Raw genomic sequence first — 22,474 nt, 5'->3', positions numbered from 1 at the left:
TTTTTATAGCAGAAATGATGCTATGATTATTATTACCTGTGGTCACGGTTTTCCAGATTTGTAGGTCCGTTCTTTCAGCATTTGTGCTTTTTTTTGGTTATGGAGGAGAATTCTCTTGTATTTACGTGGAACAATTTTGTTTTTAGCATACGGTGCTGAATAAAACGGAAAATTGTTGTAGAATTCGTTTCTCATTTCTGTCACCTTATCACTATGAATAAAAGGTAGCAAAATTATGATTTATTTTGGGACCACTTTCTGAATTTCCACCAATCCCCCAAAATAAGACGTGTAGAATGGAACTAATGATCTGACACTTCAACGAATGAAGAATTAATGATTGAAGTTAGAATCAAAATAATCAGTGGGTTGGTTGAGTGTGTGTACATGGTGATTGCATCCTCAGAAAAAGCAATGACATCAGTATTGACAATTTAATTGCTAACTAATTTCAATGGTTAGTTTCCTAAATTTCCTTTTTGGGTACGATACAGTTTGATAAAGACAGCTTTGGTGTTAAATGTTTGTATTGCAGTTAAAGTCTTGATATAGCGAGTTAAACTGATTAATTATGTAAATATAAAAAGTAAATAATTTATAGTAATTTCTAAATCCTGGTAAATATAAAGTAGTTTAATTAAGTTAACATTTTTTTATTTCTTTTAAATACGTATGCTAGAGTGGAATACTGAAGTTTTTTGGTAGAGTTGAATACAGTAAGTTTGAAACATCACTAATACAGATTTAGAAGAAAAAAAAGTATTTGAAGTAATAATATTGTATGGAAAAATGTTAATTTTTCTGGGAAAAAAATTTCACAGAAAAAGTTAACCTGAAAGTTAATGATCAAGAGAATTTTAGGATTATTTCTATGGTAAAGGAAAGTATTTTGGTGGTTGAGTTTGTTTTCAACTAATACCAGACTTCATTAAAAAATATATTATAATACTAACTATTTATAAAAATAAGTTTGAAGTTATGAGAATTATGACTGAAGAGTGATATAACGAGAATATAATTGAACAAAAAAATTTTACCTCTTAAAAGAAACCACTGGTAAATGATGAAAAAATTAAGATAATTATAAGTGCAGATGAACATATGAAGCTCAGTTGGAAAAAAGTAAATACCGATTCATAGTTTGAATAACCAACCGCAATGTCTCGAATCTCAGCAACTTCAACCTTTTAATGCACAGCCCATCGGTCCCATTTGTACAAAGCAGGAGAAGTGCTATTGCTTTTTGACGCACCACTTTTGACCCACTTTATTGAATACAGACATGAATTCAATTACATCACAGTCAACATCAGAATTCTTGACAATGTCATTCAATTGTAAACATCATTTATAATAAAAATATTGACTTCTAGATTACTTTAAAAGCCATTTATAGCATAATTCAGCCAACTAACCATGAAATAAAAACAGTGATAGTATACAAAATTTATGTGAAGGTTATTGAATTATGGACGTATCACTGTAAAATGGAAAATGCCAAAAAAAGATGCATGATCACATTGTCCACTAATCACTCGTTTTATCTCTGTCATGAGAGGCAGATCATAGCCGTAACCATCCAATATAAGCAAATTGGAACACCAAAGCTAAATTATCCATGCCGTGGAACATATCATCAAATCCATGGAGAGAATAAACTCGGCACCAACTCAACAAATCTAATGCTTAAAGAAGGAGCATCCATAGCAGAACAGAAGGAACCAACTGACTAATGACCTGGTAACACTTGAAAGCCATTCTCACAAAAAACATAGGCCTCTATAAAGCACTATTTCTAGCCTAAGATCATAACAACATAAAACCTGACACTCCTACTGAACAGCACTATTTCTACAACTAGATGCTGCTACATTGCTGGATGTAGTAGCAGCGGCTTTGTTACCAAAGTAGGCAAAAATGTGGTATTTATTACCAAAGTAGGCAAAAATTGACTAAAAGTGAAGTCGTGGGGGGTCCAAACAACTTCAAATGAAGAAGTCGTGACCCCCCTGCACGACTTCACACTGTTCATAGCAACAGTGTTGAAGTCGTGCACCCCAAAAACGACTTCTGGGTCCTGTAATCGATTACCATTTTTTGGTAATCGATTACACAATGTTGAAATCCTGACCCCTGCAAGACTGAAAATGGACGAGCGTTCACTGAAAATGGACGAGCGTCCACTTCTCCTGCCGAGCGTCCACTGAGCGCATCTCGACGACGCTCGTTCAGACAGGCAGAGAGAACGCTCGTCCAGAAAGCTAAGAGGACGTTCGTCCATCTAGCTAAGTGGACGCTCGGCAGGAGAAGTGGACGCTCGTCCATTTTCAGTGAACGCTCGTCCATTTTCAGTCTTGCAGGGGTCAGGATTTCAACATTGTGTAATCGATTACCAAAAAATAGTAATCGATTACAGGACCCAGAAGTCGTTTTTGGGGTGCACGACTTCAACACTGTTGCTATGAACAGTGTGAAGTCGTGCAGGAGGGGCACGACTTCTTCATTTGAAGTCGTTTGGGCCCCTCACGACTTCCCCATTTTCGTAAATTTGGTTGAATTTGCCCATTTTGGTAATATTATAGGCAAATATGCCTAGTTTGGTGCAAAAACCTAGTAGCAGCATTAACTCAGACCCATTTTGTACAATTCCTCAAAGACCACTTCTGTCAAGACCAAGACGCTCACTGCAAAAACTTGATGGCACAACTGATAGCTGCAGCCGACCGGTCCATTCCTCTCCCGGCTTCAAGCTCACCGGTTTCTCTATCACCGCCCCGTCAACACAAAGCATCTGTTTGTACTCTTCATCACCAAAATCTACCATGGATTTTGATTTCTTTTCCCATGGATTCCACACAGCTAAACACACCATAAAAGTTAAGATGAAAAGGACTGATTTTATATTTTCTACAACTCGAAACCTTATCTACGTTTGTATTTTGTTTGTGGAAAAAATTTGCTACTTAGAGCTTACCAACATCAGGGAGACCTTCCTTCCTTATAACAAATGTTCGCTTCTTCTCATGATCTAGCACTGCAATTATGTTTGGAGAGCTAAGATAAACTCGATCCGCCTGCCATGAAGGAAGTATGGATATTAAAAACATCTTCATTAGCCTTCATTGTGTCAAAACCAAAAGACTTTAGTAGTGGATACTGTGTGTGATTGACAAAACTGCAGCATAGGCCAGGAATATAGTGCTCTATTTATCTCAACCTGAAGTATTAGCTTAAATTGCAGCATGGAACTATAAATGTCTACATTTTGTTAACATCAATATAACCTAGAAGGGTTTACCTCAGATTCAAATGTTATTGCATCTTGTTCAGTAAATCGTTCTTTTTTGAAAAGGTTGTCTAGGTAGTCCAGTGTCTCCAGACCTTCAATCCTTATCTCACTATAAAAATTGTTAATGTGACGTTAATAATGATTGTCAATCTTAAAATAAAATTTCCTGTTCTAAAACAATCAAAAGAGAGGTAGTTCAAGTAAAAATATGTAAACAAGAATCTATATAGGTGGTAACAAGCATTGCAAACAGTAGTTTGCTTCAAATGCTTACAAATTCTATAGGCTGTGTAAGAACTTTGTACTTTCATTACGACTGATCACTTGTTTACATATTTCCCGATAACTGACATGAATAAAACTCATAATTCCAGTATTCGGAGAAGAATCCACCTAATATATAGAGTATCCATGCTAGTTTCAAATGATTAGAGTGTAAGTTGTTATTAGTTTCTAAAGAAGAGAAACAGTCCTCTAAGATCTGCTTGAATGTTAAAATCCCACAATTTAAAGCATTCAGCAAATGCAGAAACTACACGTTTCAGAACAAAAACCAAATATATTTGTCTACTATAAATATTGAACAAGGAAGTACCATTAGTGCTAATAAAACTCCGATCAAGTGTTCAGCAATCAATTTACTATGGAAAAGAAAAATGATGGTTGGACATCATCCCACACACTCAGAAAAGGGAATGCAGACCAAGTACAACAAAGAATTATCCATACCTAATGTCAGAAACCAATAAGTATGTGTGATCCGCGAATGAGAAACTAAATGGCTTGCCATTTATATTCCTGACTCTAGATATCAAAGTCAAGTCCCCATCTGCTGCAAGAGACACCCGAAGACGGAATTCAAAACTGGTACAATTATTAAACAATCGTTAGATTACTACTGCTTGAAATTTACTGCCAAACACAGGAAAAAGTAATATCGAGTGCATATATGCCAGATTCAAATTATCAAACACATGGAGAGTGGATATCCCTGTTATACTGTCACATCATGCTATTCATACCTGTGTGGCCAGCACTTCATATCTTCTTCAGATGATTTTAGCACCAGGTCAATGAAGGATTTCCCACTGGAGTCATTCCCAGGAAGAGGAGGAGGGTTTTCATCAATTGCCCACATTCTATTTCTTGCAAAACCATGCTGCTCCAGCGATCCACAGTTTCCAAACTGTGAAACAAATTCAGCTCAAGATATGTAAGTATGCATGTTACAAGTTATATAAAATGAACGTAAAAAGGAATAAGCTTGCCTGTGGAAAACACATGGGAATTCCTCCTCGAATTGCTTTTGGAGCCTTGAAAATTGCCTACAGATAATGGAAAAGGAAACAAAACAGTTAGTTATTACTACTTGCCTCTTTAAAAAGTATAATTGATTAAAGTTCTGTGTTCCTACAAAAGCATCAGTTAAGAAGTTGGTTTTGCCGTCAAAGTTTTTCATTATACCAGTATTCAACCCCAGTGGTTCCAAAGGACAAAAGCACTACAATGCACCATTCTTCCCTGTTTTTCTCTTGCATCGATGTGATTGATGGACAGCATAGAATACTATGATTCATCAAAATCCAAACTCTTAAATTTATTGATTATTTGGGCAAATGCCCTTCACATGCCAGTTGCAATATAATGCAGATTATCCCAAAATGAAAATTTTCAGAAAGCAAGATTATGAAATATTGACATGTTTTCCTTATCAGCGCTGACAACTAACAAAATTCATATAATTTAAAATGTACAAATTGATTTTCAATCAAAATTGAAAGACATACCTTGCTGCTTGTGAATAGAAGTTCTTCCCCGTGCTCATTCCGCCATGAAGTGACCTGCGCCCCATGTAAGCTTACCTAATTTCGAGAAAAAACAGTTAATCTAAGTAATCGTAGTAATTAAATTACTCAAACTACAAATATCTTTACAGACCAAGTTATCCACATCAAGAATTCGCATTGGATGTCATAGTAAATTTTAAAATCATAACTTTACCAAATGTTAAAACCGACACCAGTTTTGCAATGAACAATTTCTCACCAGTGCCGAAGAACCCCTTGGGGTCCGAAGCAGAACTTGATCAATTCCATTCCAGTCCTTTGTAATTTCAGTTGCTGCTCTATAGTCCCATACGGCTGCAGAATGCCCCATTCAAATTAATGCAGATCCTAAATTTCTTCAGCAAAATCCTATTAAGCTTCTCAAATTCGGAACATGCAAATGCCAGAGGATTGAAGGGGTCTCCACCTCACACCTATACCGTAACAAACACGTGAATTAGCCTCCTCGTCAGTTAAATCCAAAATCCCAACACCCAATTTCACTCAAAATTTCTTCTCACTGGTATGATTCAGATCTACGGAACAATAAACCTATTTAAACAAGAATCTGGAATGTGTGATAGAATTCCACGAAAACTCCAGAAAGCCAAGAGCAGAAACATTACACTGAACATTTAGCAATTGAATACCAATCTTCCTGGTACACATCCAAACATGTCCTTAAAACTTGTCAGATTCACAGCAGAAAAAGACAATTAAACACTGAAAAAACATAATAACTATCAGTAAATAAATAAATCACGCACGCATACATACATATACATACACACACATACATATATTACAGCTGTAATAAAATTAAAATTTTCTTTAATATAAGCAGAATACAATAACCATAATTTCTTCAGGAAAATTCAAATTAAGGAAGAAAAACCAAACACTAATAAATCTCAAGAGAATACTGAATAATAAATCTCCCATTAACCAAACACTGGTAATAAGTTTACTTACTTCAACAATCCGGAATCAGGAATTCTAAGTCTAAACCGACACCAGGTCTTGGATGCAGAGAGAAGCAGCAGTAGGAGCCAGAATAATGCATGACCTCTGTGAAATGAGTTAAGAAAATTCACACATCCAATGACACGAGGCAGCACATGCTCATCAAGTACATAGATACATACATGACGAAGAAGAAGCGTTCAAAAAGTTGAAAGGTACCCTTTTCTTAGAAGTATGCATTCAAGACCATACTTGCAATTGAATCAAGAAAGTTCAGAACTTTCAACAACCCCAAGATTTGAAAAACCAAATGTTATGTAATAAGGATATTTATGTAATAACATAAATATCTTAGATATTTTAGACAGTTAAAATATTGGTCAAAGCCACTAACTACATTTTTAGGTAAGGTGGTTATTCTTAGTTTACTTATAAATACAGTGACAGGACCAAAGTCCAGGGACGTTCTTTTTATGCTCTAGAGATCCTGAATAATATTTCAGAGCAATATCCAATTATTCTCTTGAGAGCTTCAGCTCCATAACTCATATCTGACTTGAGCGTCGGAGTATCTTTGCAGGTACCTCCCCCTCCTTTGGTGAATACGAAGGACAACAGTTGAAGAAATGCAAGCATCCCAAACATCCAGGAGCAACAGAGACACACAGGAAAATGTATACCGAAACATTTTGGCGCCCACCGTGGGGCCGAGGGCCATCCCAATGAAACCACAAGAGGAGCCTCGGCCTCAACCCAGCATTCCTTCGGATAAAACTTCTCCAAATTAAGTTACTGCCACATCACCCCAGGGAATCTCCTCCGTGAGTCATTAACACCACCGTAAGCACCTCCGCGAAAGCGCACTAGTGGGAACCTCAGCAAAGTCACACCCCTCTGCGGGTCAGATCCAGCACAAAAATATATCTGTTCTATAGGTTTGTATCAGCAAGCCACTGTCATTGCCAGATCGAGTGACACCTCCAGCGAATTTCTCTCCTTCCTCCGCCACCACTGATGTCGTCTTTATCAGGATACAATTCCCATGCCAGCACCAATTACTGTGACAATTGGTTCGGCGTTCTCTACGACCATGACTCTCGCTACCACGGCGAAATCATCCTCCATCGCCGCCTCGACTCAGACAAACGCCGCCTTCACCAGCGGCAACACCAGCAGCCTCTCTGCACTCCCACACGCTAGATCAAAACCACAATTCCTAATTCCCCAAATTCCCAATTACACCAGAAATCGCAGAACAAGGGAAAACCCTAAATCCCCAAATTGAGCTCAGGTTCTCACTCTTCGTCTTCAATGGCAACCACTTTTCTGAAAATTACACCCAACGTGTTCTCACTCTTCGTCTTCAATGGCAACCACTTTTCTGAAAATTACACCCAACGTGTTCCAAAGACAGCCCCAAATCGGGTCCGCCCATCAGCCTCCGTCGCACCATCAAGTATTGCTAAGTCATCTCCAGCTTCTCCATGATTGCACAATCCGCAAATCAAAAAACCCTAAATTCCTAAATCACCTCCCAAACACCATCCCGCTAATCCCACGACGACGGTGGAGACCACGGAACTCCTATCCACGGAGTATCTCAACAAGAACAGCCCACACCAGCACTTTCAACGCCTGTTTCTTCGCTCTCTTTCTCTCCACGCCTTTTCGATGGTGCTGTCGAGGTTTGCCATATTCGAGTACTGAATCTCACTTATCTTGGGGGGCATCCGCCACCACGCCAGTGCGGTCACACAGTCACAACCGAGTCTGCGATTCTGTCAGGAGCTCAGTTCCAGTCACATGAGCAGACTCGCCGTTTGCGCGGAAGATTCCCACACGAAAGATCCCCAAATAAATCGCGGACCCATTCTCCACGTCTTCCGCAACACTCGCGCCATCCACGCGTTGTCCGGCTCTGCCTCCACGTCATCCAACCCCGTTTCTATTTCCCAAACTTCAAACGCCAGACGAGCGTTCAACATCTGTACGAGCGTTCAACAAAATATGCGTCGAACGTTCAAACGGCTCAGCCTCGCGTTCGTATAGGACGTTCGTCCGGAATCTTCCCAAGCTCAGGCTCGCGTACGTCAAGGACGTTCGTTTTGGAATGTCTCAAGCCCGCCTCGCGTACGTCAAGGACGTTCGTCCTGAGACGTCCCGCAATCAGAGATCTCTACCGCTCGATCAAACTTCAACACGAGCGTTAACAAGCCATATGACGAGCGTTCAAACCGTCCTCACCCCCAGCCGCTCGACACTCCACTTGGTTTAGGCCGCTCTACAAACCATGGGACGAACAATCAAATCACCCCCGACGTTCGTCCACGTAGTCCAAAACGTTCGCCCGCTCGGTCACCAGCGACGTTCATCCACTCTGCTCTCAATGATCAGCCACACGGAGTCAATGACGTTCGTCCTCGCCTTCAGAGACGAACGCCCGACAATCAATCACTGGACGAACGTTCGTCAATCGATTTCAACCACTCGGTCATCAACGTTCGTCCCCAACCATTCGGCCATTTGTTTCAATAGCGTTCGGCCGACAATGCTCGCCACATTGACGTTCGGCCTATAGCGTTCGTTCCAACTCGACTTTCGAAACCGAACGCTCGACAATCAATGCGGACGAGCGTTCGTTCCAACTCGACTTTCGAAACCGTTTCTATTTCCCAAAATTCAACCATTCGGCAATTCGACGCCACAGCGTTCGGCTATCCGACCAAACTCACGCTCAGTTACGGAACCACCATAACGTTCGGCCACTATTCTCTCTGGTGGCCGTTCGGCCTAGAGCGTTCGGTTCACGGACATTCGACCCTATTGATGGTCCGCCATTCGGTGCAATTAACGTTTGACCCTAGTGACGATCGGCCATTCCACTTAACTTGCTCGACCATTGAACCTGACGTTCGCCCTTTGGTTTCGAACGTTCCACTCGGTCCCCAACGACGTTCGTCCACTCCGCTCTCAGTGATCAGCAACGTTCGCCCTCGACGTTCAGAATCGAACGCTCGACAATCAGTGTGTACGAGCGTCAAAACAATTAGCCATTCGTCCTCGGACCGTTCGTCCTCGCCTCCTGGTCACGACCGCTACACGCCATCAATATTAGCCACCACCTAGGTCGTCCACCTTGGTCGACAGCAAGACAGAACGTCGACCGTGACCGGTCAACAAAACCTTCCTCATCACCGTTCGACAATATCGGGATCGACCATCAAGAACGAGCCGCACTCCACGGTCGTTCGTCTAGGTCGATCGACAAGGGCGAGTATATCTCACGACCATTTCGTGGCCGCAATCGTTCGTCCAGTCGGCATCTTGGCCAACCGTTCGGCCATGTGGTCTCACTGCCGTTCGGCAATTTTCAACCTCGAGTGTTCCTGCTTTTGGCTACTCAGCCTCATTGACTCTCGGCCTTTAGGAATATGTCGTTCGGCCACCAGTTGTCCCAAGCTTCCCAATGTTCAGCAATTCGGCCCCCTTGACGTTCGGTCACTCGACCTCTACCGTTCGGCCATCCGTATCTCGAGCGTTCCAGAATTCGGTCACAAGGACGTTCGTCCTTACTAATGACCGCCCATAGGTCCTGGCATTCGCCATCTTGGCATTGGGCCATCCTCGATCGCTGACCCTTCTGAACAGACCTCACGTTCATTCAGTAGCCATGAGCGTTCCACCACTCGTTCATCCAGCCTCACATATTGTCAGGTCGTCGTCCTCAAATACTCCAACGTTCGGCCATCCGTGGTTCGACCATCCGTCTCATCGACGTTCGACAAGTCGGTCTCTGGCGCACGGCCATGCACCGAAGCGAGCGCTCCAGAATTCGAGCGCCACGGCCGTTCGACCCAATTGATGATAAGCCATCCGGCCTCAATGTCATTCGTTTTCTTGGCTTCAGTAGTCGTTCGACCAGTGTCTCCCGTGTTTAAACAATAAACCGTTCGGTCATGCGGTCAGCCACTCGACCTCAACCGCTCGGCCATTCGGTCTGATTGCCGTTCGGCAATTTTCGACCTCAAGCGTTTCTGCTTTCGGCCACAGCCTCATGTACGTTCGGCGATTCGGCATATTTCGTTCGGCCACCCGTGACATCAAACTTTCCAACGATCCGCCATTCAGCGCCCTGACGCTCGACAGCTTTTCCTTGACCGCTCGGCCTTTCTTATAGACGTTCGGCCTAAAGCGTTCGGCAGCTAGGTCTCAACCCTTCAGCCTCAATCGCTCGACCATTCGGCCATACTCTTGTTCTAGGCGTTCGGCATTTCGCTTTTCATGGACGTTCGGTCTTTATCGCTCAACCATACTTCAACACGAGCGCTCCAGCATTCGGCCATACTCTCATTCGGACTCACTGTCGCTCAGCCATCCAATCTATTTGACGCTCGGCCTCAAGCGTCCAACATTCGGCCTAACTAACGTTCGACTGCCAGGTTTCAATCGCAACCGAACGGACTTATCTGTATTTTATATATTATATTTCTCATGCAGGTCACAGTAGACGGTCAACCAAAAACCGAGCGTTCTACGGGATACACTCCCATGGGTCACTGTTCGCCCAAGAACACCCAGTACATTCGGGATACACTCCCATGGGTCACTGTTCGCCCGAGAACACCCAGTACATTCGGGATACACTCCCACTGGTAGATGTTCGCCCTAGAACACCTAGGAGCATCAAACAAAGGGACACACTCCCGCTGGTAGATGTTCGCCCTAGAACACCCAGGAGCATCGAACAAAGGGACACACTCCCACTGGTATATGTTCGCCCTAGATCACCCAGACCATCAAACCTAGGGGACCATCCCCATAGCCTAGCTTATGTTCACCCAAGAACATCAACTTTTCAAAGATTCTGTCGTTCAACATCGAAAGCGTTCGTCATTTGGTCTCATAGCTCGACATTCAATTGTTCACGAGCGTCCACTCAATCAGCGTTCGGCCTCAACGCTCGACATTCAATTGTTCACGAGCGTCCACTCAGTCAGCGTTCGGCCTCAACGCTCGACATTCAATTGTTCACGAGCGTCCACTCAGTCAGCGTTCGGCCTCAACGCTCGACAAACAAATGTCAACGAGCGTCCACTCAGTCCGTCGTTCGGCCTCAACGCTCGACATTCAATTGTTAACGAGCGTCCACTCAATCAGCGTCGGCCTCATTTGCTCCAGCTTTTTGCCGTTCATCTTCGCCTCCTTTTGGTCCATCAAATTCCTCACTTGCACACGCTCTCTAATTACAGCGAAGACAGCCTCCCTCAAACTCATAAGTCCTATAGTTACCACGTTCATAAAACGGAACGGCTAACTCGGACTTGGGGGGCATGTTATGTAATAAGGATATTTATGTAATAACATAAATATCTTAGATATTTTAGACAGTTAAAATATTGGTCAAAGCCACTAACCACATTTTTAGGTAAGGTGGTTATTCTTAGTTTACTTATAAATACAGTGACAGGACCAAAGTCCAGGGACGTTCTTTTTATGCTCTAGAGATCCTGAATAATATTTCAGAGCAATATCCAATTATTCTCTTGAGAGCTTCAGCTCCATAACTCATATCTGACTTGAGCGTCGGAGTATCTTTGCAGGTACCTCCCCCTCCTTTGGTGAATACGAAGGACAACAGTTGAAGAAATGCAAGCATCCCAAACATCCAGGAGCAACAGAGACACACAGGAAAATGTATACCGAAACACCAAAAAAACTACAGCAAATGGTAGGTGGCAATGTTGTGTGAAGGCGAGATAAAACTTTTACAGAAGCTTAAGATAAGGAGCAAAAACCGGTCTTGTAAATTCTGTGTCTGTTGGCTGCTGAAGAGATCTAGTTCTTGGACGTGGAGATACGAAAAGTAAATGTACACATGTACAAACCGTTAAAAAATTTAAACATTTTTTAATGACAATTAAACTACATTAATTTTGTGTACAAGATTTAAAACCAGAATAAAATATACACCATTCCAGTACAGGGTTGAAAGCTACTTTTTCTTTGGACTGTGGTGGACAGAATCAAGAGTCACATACACAACACACATGTCAGGCCTCGGAAATGACGTAGCTTGGTGGAGTCCAGGTGGCAGCTGCAGAACGAGCCACCTCGGCACGCACATGGGCAGCAGCATATTCTGGCACCCACTAACGCACATGGAGGTGAGACGCAGTGGAGAACGTGCGTGCAGAGGTAGTGGGATACACGTGTCCGTGTGGGAGTGGACGTCCGTCCAGCGTGGATCAAGAAATCGGTGGTGGAAAACACGTGGCGACCGCTGAGTGGACGACCGTTCAGCATGGGCAGTCAGAAACCAGAGGTGCAGAACGTGCGCCTGCCAGCATGTAACGTGCGTCTGTCATGGGCTGTAAGTGGAATGCGTTGGCAGAGTGGAAAAGTGCGCTGGCGGAGTGGAAAGCAAATCTGAGATTTTTGAATTTATTCTCCACTTCCCCTTCACGCATCCCTTTCCTTCATTTCCGAAAACTCTTTCTCTCCTCCTTCTCTCTGCATTCTCTGTACCTTCTCTCTCTAAGAAGAAACCACCCAGTTCATCTACTCCAACCAGTATTCCAGCACCAGTGAAGGACGCTCGGCGTCAAGGATTTCCAGAGAGAACGTTCGGCTAGTGAAGCTGGTAAGTCTTTCCATTCGTCTTTGACGTTCGTTTCAATGCATGCGAACTCAATTCTGAGTTGTGCGTTCGTCTTTTCTTAAGAGCAGCGTAATTCTGAGTCTGGTGTTGGGGTTCGCTAGTATAGTGGATTAACGAGCGTTGGCTAGTGGAATTTGAGTGGAGAAGCGTCTGTGTGCGTTTGTGAACGTTCGTTCATTTCCAGGTAAGGGAAGCTTATTTGATTTAATTCATGTTGTGTGCTTCGTTTGAACGTTCGTTAATTACTGTATGAATATATTGCATGATGTGCTGTGATTTGAGTTGCATGAACGTTCGTTGTTTACTGAGTGAAAATGAATATGACTAAGTTTACGTATGTTGTATGTGTTGGAACAATCGGTACCGTTATAGAGTTGCGCAGCGGAATAAAATATTCGGAAAGCGTGTTACGGTCACAAATCAAGTTTTGATGGTTCGTTTTAGAAAAACAATTTTCTTAGAGAAAATTAATCAAACAGTTAACATGCGTAAAAGGTAAAGAGTATAGAGAGTAGAAAAATTGATACACTGGATTTTTATCCTGGTTCGAATCAAAAGATTCTACGTCCAGTCGTTAATCACTATAAATAGTGATTAACCTTTTTCACTAAAAATGGTTTCACAGATTACAACAAATAGTGAATAAAGCAGATAAATAAACCTTCCTTCGACGAACGAACAGGAAGAAGAACACTCTGCCAACTCGAAGAGAAACGCTCCGAATATCGACAAACGAAACGCGAGCTTCTCCTATTCACGAGACCAGGCAGAGCACCTTGCTAACTCGAAGAGAGCTTGCTCCGACTATCGACACACGACACACGAGCCTCTCCTGTTCACGAGACCAAGCAAGGGAACTTGAACTATAGCTTCTGAGAACTTCCTCTGACAAACAGTATTCTACAAGAGCTTCTGTTCAACAACGTTACCTTCTGATTTCTCCAAATCAAAATATATAGCCAAGTACACTGAATGCCAAAGGACAGCTCCCAACTGCCATGAATAATCGATTATTGTAAGTGATAATCGATTATTCAAGTCCGTTACAGGTTTTCAAAGATGTGATAATCGATTATATGAAGTGATAATCGATTATTCAAGTATGACTTGTGATAATCGATTATTGCTTAATGATAATCGATTATTGCAGGTTAAAAATACAAGTTTTACAAGGTTTACAAGAATTTCCTACTACATTTAATTTCTACAACTTGCTTTTAACTAATTCTAATATCTTCTTCAACTAAAACTTCTTGTAGCATCATCAAAACAAATTTCTTCAAGATTTACCAATACTCCTTATTGGTAACAATCTCCCCCTTTTTGATGATGATCAAAAATTCAATTTTAAAAGCAAGTTTGGCTTACCTGCAAAACATACAAGCTAACAAACAACAACAAGGTTAGCAATACCTGTAATAATTTATACTTCTCCCCTTGTATTATTCTTCTCCCCCTTTTTGATCAGAAGCAAAAAGATCAAATGTTAAAGGCTCCCCCTAAATATGATCTCCCCTTGTATTATTCTTCTCCACCTTTTTGATCAGAAGCAAAAAGATCAAATGTTAAAGGCTCCCCCTAAATATGATCTCCCCCTCAATTAATCAAAGGATGCATATAATCAAGAGATCATTTTATTTATGAAAATAAAGATTGCATTGGAAGAAGACACATAACAGACTGAATTATAACATAGATGAAATGGCAAGAAAACAACAAAACAGTCTAACAGAGAACCTATATCTAAAACTCAGGACTTGGAGATCTCTCGGGAGGTTGAATGTTGAGATGATGCTCGATGTTAGATAGGCGAACATCAAGATCAAGAAATTGATCAACCATGTACTCATCAACAGATCGTTGCCAATCATAAATCTCCTCAAAGTGAGTCTTTTGTGCAAGACTCATATCCTCCAATTGTTTAGATAACCTTGCAAAATGTTCTTCCATAGAAGTTGAGGAAGAAGAGGGTATGTTGGATGGTCCAGCATCAGATGGAGCAGCAGCACTTACTGGGTCAGCCATATGAGTGTCAATGTCATCATCTTCATCTACATCAGGATGATCATCATCTTTGTGAATGAGGACTCTTCCTCTAGTAATGAATCCCATTTGACGAAAGGTTGTATCTCCAATTTCTGATCCCACAGCTTCAATATTTTGAACTAGTTCTCCTTCAACAGGTACACCTTTGAATTCTAAAATCCTAGAGATAAGAAGAGCATAGGGAAGTTGATATGAATGGGATTTCTTGGCTTTTACCATTGTGTCAGTAATGAGAGCAGGCCAGTCGATGTGTATGTGATTTAGAATCCCATACAATAGAAGTAAATCCTGCTCAGAGCATTGAGCATGGTTGGTTGCTCTAGGACATAAAATCCAGACAATCAAGTAGTGGATCATCCTTTCTTCAACTTTAAAACCTCCAACCAGTAATTGCCTTCTATTTGTTTGTCGTTCAGGATGACGTAGGAAGGATTGAAAAGTCATCATCCTGTTGAAATCTTCAAGTCCTAAGTGGACTTTGACAGCATCATCCCAGATGGGAAGTTGAGCAACATTGGTCCATATGTCATCATCTAAAATGATGCGTACTCCCTTGACCTTAGTAGATATTATCCCATCTCGACAGCGCAAGTTGAAGTAGAAGACTCTTATCAGATCAGGATAAATGCAGCCTTTTTGTTCTAACAGATGCGTTAACCCCTGCTCAGCAAAAGTGTTTGGAAATTGAAAGCCGTAGAAGCGGAAAAAGTCAAGACGAATAAACTTTACCGCCATGATCTTCCTTTCTTGCCAAGAATTAACAAAGTCTGCGTGTTTCCCTTGATCTGAAATCCATCCATCTATGTTTGCAAGACGTGGTTGAGAAGAAGAGGAGGCTCCAGCTGTTCTGCGACGATGCCTTCTTGAGTCAGCCATGGAGGAAGAATGGGAAAATGAGATTTTGAGAAGGTGAAGGGAAATGAAGAAGATGTGAGCTCTAGATTTGATTTCAGCAGTAATTGGGTGCAAAGGAGTGTCTAATAATCGATTATGGGGGGCTTTTTATAAGAAAAATGGACAAACTAGCCGTTTATGGTCGTTTATGGCCGTTATGGGATGCTCCAACGGCTCTATTTTTGAAACTGTCAGCGTGATAATCGATTATGGCTCGAGATAATCGATTATCAGTTCAATAATTACTGCCCAGAATTGCATGATAATCGATTATGCATAATGATAATCGATTATCTGCTCAAGATTTTCCAGAATTGAATTTGATGCATGAATAATCGATTATAACTTAGTGATAATCGATTATGAAGCGTTAAGTTTACGAAAAATACAAAAATTTGCATAGATTTTGATTCTAAGATATGTCTGACACTCCTAACTCTCTTCTAAGCTCAAAAAATCTATCTCCAGGTTTAACAAGAAAGCATTTCAGCTAGCACAATCAGTTCAAAAACTAATTTTGACAACACAAATTTCAACTTATCAAACACCAACTATGTTTCATGCACTCTCATATCCCAATTTGTTCAACTTCATATATTCAACTATGCATATCAAAACAACATATGCAAAAATTCAATCACAAGAGCTGATTTAGGTGCTATTTTTCAACATTTTTTAAACAAAATAATTTACATCAAAATTATGCAAATTTGATAAGTTCATTTTCTGCATCCAGGCTCTCAATGTATATTATCATAGCTCATTCGTTATGCATTTGAACTTAAAAACAAATCTCCACAGAACCAACTTTGAAATAGAAATGACAATTTAATTTTCACATATCTTAATCATCAAGAATTGCTAATGAAAATCTGTCAGTCAACTCATTTAAATGACTTTTTCATAGTTTTTGATGCTTGACAGAGATTACACCAAAGTAACTTCAAAGTACTCATGAAATTGAATACTAAGCCAGTTAAACACAAATTCAATAGATAAATATCAACAAAGCACTGAAATAACAATGCACATGGCTTTACATGACATGAATGAAATTCAACACATGAATATTTTAAATAAATGAATTCACTTGATCAAAATGTGTAACCAGACATGAACATACCACAGGATGAATGAAACAGCGATCAACATATCATTTTCTCAACCAGGCATGAATATAACAGTAACTAAATAATGGAAGATCAAGTAAATACAGGATGCAACATCACAGTTTAAACAACACTTAGCTCAATTACTTGGTGCTTGAATGAAGGCTTTTGGATACCACTTGATGGAGTTACATCCTGGTTTGTAGCATCACTTCAAAGAGCATAATACCATAGAGCTCTCTTATCCTTTTGAAAACTTAACCTGCAAAGTAAAAACAATAGATTTTTGGTCCCCATAATCTCATTTGGGTCCTTTGAGGTTAGAGACAATTTACTTTATAACAGGAATCCAAGCATATTTTCCATTTGGAACATCAAAATGTTTAATTTTACATTTGTTAGAAGTATGTCCCTTTTTCATACAATAAAAACAACAAACATCATGCACCTTGTTTTTCACAAAAGTCCCTTTCTCAACCCAAACTCTACGAGTTCTCTTAACTTTAGACTTTTTATGAAGATGCATGTTTCCACTTCTAGCATTGCTTCTCTCAAAGTTTGTTTTGGCATGTGACTTAGACTTAGTTGCCTTTGCAAGTAAATTCTCAAGAATGTCAATATCAAACATATGACTTTTACACGATAAACATTCAACAGGTTGTACAACAACATCAGATTCAAATAACTTAGTTTCTAGATTACTAACTTTGTTTCTCAAAACAACTTCGTCATCTAGTACTTTTTCATACTTCAATTTCAATTCATTATGCTCTTTCTTTAACTTTTTATGAGCAACATCAAGTTTTTCAGATTCATTTAACAAATCAAGAAATGCCTTTTGTAAATCAAATTCATCACTTGACTCTAAGCTAGAATCACTTACTTGGCTTCCTGCATCTTCTGAGTCTGCCATTAAGCACAAATTAGCTTCTTCATCTGAATTGCTTGAACTTGAAGAACTAGAAGCATTGTCTTCCCAAGCTATGTAAGCTTTCTTCTTCTTTGAAAATTTTCTCTCCTTCTTTTCTTCACTTTTCCTATTATTAGGACAATCAATCTTCATATGTCCTCTTTCTCCACATTCATAACATTTAACGCTTGATGGAGATCCTTGATTTTCTTTCCTTTCTCCACGGTATTTGTCTTTTCCCTTTGCTTTCATAAATTTAGCAAACTTCTTAATCATAAGACTCATGTTTTCCTCATCGTTATCGGAATCATCATCCTCAATTCTCTTATAACTTTTTCCTTTTGAAATTTCAGATTTGAAGGCAAGTGTCTTTCTTTTGCCTTGATCCTCTTCTGTAGTTAATCTTTTCAGCTCAAGCTCATGCTCACGAAGCTTTCCAAAGAGAATCGCCGTTGACATTTGAGTGAGGTTTTGAGACTCCTAGATGGCAGTCACCTTTGGTTGCCAAGACCTGTCTAATGATTTCAAAATTTTCACATTCAATTCATCAGTGTCAAAAGTCTTACCTAAACCTGTTAGGTGGTTCACAATGTGAGTGAAACGCTTCTGGACATCAGAAATTGGTTCTCCAGGTTGCATTCTGAACATCTCATACTCCTGGATGAGTGTATTCTTCCTTGCATGTTTCACCTCGTCTGTACCCTCATGTGTGACTCTGAGGACCTCCCACATTTCCTGTGCTGTCTTACATACTGAAATTCTATAAAATTCATCAAGTACAACAGCAGATGAAATAATATTACGAGCCTTAATATCAAATTGGGCTCTTCTATTTTCCTCAGGAGTCCAGTTAAAGTATGGTTTTTCTACTTCTACACCATCAACAGTTCTTTTAGGAATATAGGGACCATTTAGTACAGCTTCCCAGATGCCTCTGTCAACAGACCCCATAAAAATTTCCATTCTGACTTTCCAGAATGCATAGTTATCACCAGTAAAGAGTGGTGGTCTGTTGATGGAAGCACCCTCGGCATATACTTGAGTTTGATGACCGGCCATTTTTGAAAAGATTTGAAAAAATATCAAAGCAAGCTCTGATACCAATTGTTGGAACAATCGGTACCGTTATAGAGTTGCGCAGCGGAATAAAATATTCGGAAAGCGTGTTATGGTCACAAATCAAGTTTTGATGGTTCGTTTTAGAAAAACAATTTTCTTAGAGAAAATTAATCAAACAGTTAACATGCATAAAAGGTAAAGAGTATAGAGAGTAGAAAAATTGATACACTGGATTTTTATCCTGGTTCGAATCAAAAGATTCTACGTCCAGTCGTTAATCACTATAAATAGTGATTAACCTTTTTCACTAAAAATGGTTTCACAGATTACAACAAATAGTGAATAAAGCAGATAAATAAACCTTCCTTCGATGAACGAACAGGAAGAAGAACACTCTGCCAACTCGAAGAGAAACGCTCCGAATATCGACAAACGAAACGCGAGCTTCTCCTATTCACGAGACCAGGCAGAGCACCTTGCTAACTCGAAGAGAGCTTGCTCCGACTATCGACACACGACACACGAGCCTCTCCTGTTCACGAGACCAAGCAAGGGAACTTGAACTATAGCTTCTGAGAACTTCCTCTGACAAACAGTATTCTACAAGAGCTTCTGTTCAACAACGTTACCTTCTGATTTCTCCAAATCAAAATATATAGCCAAGTACACTGAATGCCAAAGGACAGCTCCCAACTGCCATGAATAATCGATTATTGTAAGTGATAATCGATTATTCAAGTCCGTTACAGGTTTTCAAAGATGTGATAATCGATTATATGAAGTGATAATCGATTATTCAAGTATGACTTGTGATAATCGATTATTGCTTAATGATAATCGATTATTGCAGGTTAAAAATACAAGTTTTACAAGGTTTACAAGAATTTCCTACTACATTTAATTTCTACAACTTGCTTTTAACTAATTCTAATATCTTCTTCAACTAAAACTTCTTGTAGCATCATCAAAACAAATTTCTTCAAGATTTACCAATACTCCTTATTGGTAACAGTATGAAATACATGAGATTTGGATGATATGAACTATATGAAGATTGTAAATTGTACCATGACATGAACGAATGGAATTTATGAAACTGTATGATGAGAAATGAACTGGAATGTAAATGAATTGAAAAAGAGTTTCCCCTTCATATTGAACGTTCGTATTGAACGGTCTTTGACCGTTCGGTCTCCCTTTTTAATAGTCAAGAATGGGATTCGTTCATTTGGAATGATCCCTGGACGAGGACGAGCGTCCTCATGTTCCACTACCTTGTTGAGCGTTCGGTCAAACACTGTTGAATCTGGTATTTTTGGATAAACTTCTTTCTTTGGTAATTGTATATGTATATGTAACAGTACACTTTCCGTTCGTAAACACTTCTTCAAAAGTTCCTTAGTAAACCCATCAATTCTGTTACTTTAAGTTATTGAACGTTCGGTCTTACACCTCACGTTCGTACTTAGGAGTGTTCGGTCTTAAACCGAACGCTCGTTCTAAAATAGGTTCGGCTCATAACGAGCGCTCGCTCAAAATGGTATTCGCGCTCGCTCAAATTGGTGCTCGGTCTCACACTGAGTGTTCGTCCAAAATGGCGCTCGGTTTTGAATTGAGCGTTCGTCTAATAAGTACTCCGAATACAGCGTTCGTCCAAAATGGTGCTCGGTCTCACACTGAGCGTTCGTCCAAATGGTGCTCGTTTTTGAATTGAGCGTTCGTCCAAATAGTGCTCCGAATTGAGCGTTCGTCCAAAATGGTGCTCGGTCTCACACTGAGCGTTCGTCCAAATGGTGTTCGGTTCTGAATTGAGCGTTCGTCCTAATGTGCTCTGTTTAAGCTGAGCGTTCGTCCTTAATGGTGCTCGGTTTCACACTGAGCGTTCGTCCAAATAGGGTGTTCGGTGTTATACTGAGCGCTCGTCCTAAAATGGGGCTCGGTCTTATGCTGAGCGCTCGCTCTAAATGGTGTTCGGTTTTATTGAAATAGCGTACGTCCAACTTCAGATTTACCACGTTCGGTTATTGATTCACGAGCGTCCGTTCATTCAATTGTTTCTCAAAGTAAATAACGTTCGTCCAATGAACAGTATAATATGTATTCCCGTACGTCATTGAAGTCCTGCCGTTCGTCCTCGGTCTTATTGGGGACGGAACGTTCGTTTTTGATGGTTTCCCTATGAATGATGAAATTGATTATGGAATGATGAATGATGTACAGTATATGAAATGAAATGAAAGTATGAATATTGAACGAGCGTTCCGGGGAGGAATGGCTCTAGGATGATTATGAGAATTTATAAAGTATGACCGTGGCCAGACTTAGCAGCGATTCGATCCTGATATTCCGTGACTACTCGTCCTCACATAGAGGGGGTATGTGATAACAGTTGAAAAACTGTTATTTTCATGCTTAAAATTGATACTAAAAGCAACCTTTAGACTTAAAAACTAGCTTGAAATCATGCCTTTTATCCATATTTTCAGAAATAAGAGAGCTGGACAGGTTTATGCTTGATTTAAGTGTTTTTGTGCAGGTTTTGAGGTGAATTTGGTGAAAGAAGTGAAGAAGGAGAGAGATGACATTAGAAAAGACAAGAAAGAGTGCAAAAGTAGAAGCCGAAGGCACCGCTCAGCGGCAATTTACCGCTGAGCGGCACTCAGGAGGTTGCGGGAGTCACGCTGAGGGGCAAAATGGCCGCTGAGGGGAAGAAACGAGTCACGCAACCACCGCTGAGCGGTATTTACCGCTGAGCGGTATTTACCGCTGAGCGGCACTTTTATGGACTTGGGCTTTTGTAATCTTTTGTAATTCTAGAATAGTATATAAGGACTTGCACGTCCTAGAGTTAGTATCTTTGGCAGAAACGAGGCAAACACTCTCTCTTCCACCCCTTTGAAGGAGGATCTTGGATGCTCAGGCTACCTCTTCACCTTTATTGGGTTTATTCTTTCATACTTTCATTGTAATTCATCTAGGTTCACCATGAATATGGTGAACTAAACCTTGTATGTTTGTTGGGGAATCAATGTAATCTCTTGAAGCTCTCATATATGGAATTTATGCTTGCATCTTTGAATTAAGATATATGCTTTCTTTCATCATTAGTTAGGGTTTTTCCTCTTTGCTTAATGCTTGCATTGTTTAACTCATTCTAATGCATGATTATTGGTTTTGTCGATACGGGCACGTACGGGGAAGTCTAGATCCGGGGAATTTCTCCCAATATTATATTGGTTGTCGTTAAGCTCCTGCGCTTATGAACTAATCATTAGGAATGCTAGGAATTGCATGAACTCGTGATTAGGGAGAAGCCATCTAGAATGGTACTTTAGAGAGTGGCATTAACAATGATGATTTGAATGTTGAATTCCTAAAATGTATGAGAGTGGATGAGATGAAATTGACCCCCAACAACATATTCATATATTCCATGGAAAGTTTATCTTTTGTCTTTGCCATTGATCAAACTTCATGCATACATGTTTATTTTTCGTCTTGAATATTAAAATCCAATTATTTTGTTTGTAAGTCTTAGCTAATCAACAAATCACATAACTAAACTAGGCCGTGAGTCCTTTGGGAAGAACGATACTTGGTCTTACCAAGTTTATTACTTGAACGATTCGGTCATACTTGCCGATTGTGAAACAAGTTTGTGACATCATATTTTGGTGCTTACAAATTTGTCCATCAAGTTTTTGGCGCCGTTGCCGGGGA

General features: G+C 40.4%; 1 protein-coding gene and 1 pseudogene across 1 annotated transcript; both read right to left on the bottom strand.

Moving 5' to 3' along the window:
* Window positions 1-3,298: 3,298 nt before the first annotated feature.
* Window positions 3,299-5,446, bottom strand: LOC148199003 (putative glucose-6-phosphate 1-epimerase). Its single transcript, XM_088111983.1, has 5 exons — window positions 5,336-5,446; window positions 5,077-5,151; window positions 4,558-4,614; window positions 4,019-4,475; window positions 3,299-3,398 (listed from the first exon to the last, which is right to left on the bottom strand). Exons 1-4 carry the CDS (start codon window positions 5,444-5,446, stop codon window positions 4,302-4,304), a joined length of 417 nt encoding a protein of 138 aa, XP_087968109.1. The 3' UTR covers window positions 3,299-3,398; window positions 4,019-4,301.
* A 1,769-nt stretch (window positions 5,447-7,215) lies between these two features.
* Window positions 7,216-18,754, bottom strand: LOC148199002 (uncharacterized; annotated as a pseudogene).
* Window positions 18,755-22,474: the final 3,720 nt, after the last annotated feature.

This window comes from Vigna umbellata, chromosome 4 (genome assembly GCF_029865625.1).
Source record: "Vigna umbellata cultivar VRB3 chromosome 4, Vumbellata_1.0, whole genome shotgun sequence".
In the NCBI taxonomy this organism is placed as follows: domain Eukaryota; kingdom Viridiplantae; phylum Streptophyta; class Magnoliopsida; order Fabales; family Fabaceae; genus Vigna; species Vigna umbellata.
The sequence above is the reverse complement of the archived record's forward strand: the minus strand, read 5'-3'. Positions and strand labels throughout refer to the sequence as shown.

Bases quoted from the DNA above. Each gene is read 5' to 3' on its own strand.
- LOC148199003 (XM_088111983.1), bottom strand. From the start codon at position 5,446: ATGGGGCATTCTGCAGCCGTATGGGACTATAGAGCAGCAACTGAAATT. The intron at 4,615-5,076 runs GTATGTCTTTCA...CATTATCTGTAG, and splicing joins TTCTATTCACAAGCAGCAAG to GCAATTTTCAAGGCTCCAAA. The intron at 4,476-4,557 runs GCAAGCTTATTC...TTTGTTTCACAG, and splicing joins TTCCCATGTGTTTTCCACAG to TTTGGAAACTGTGGATCGCT.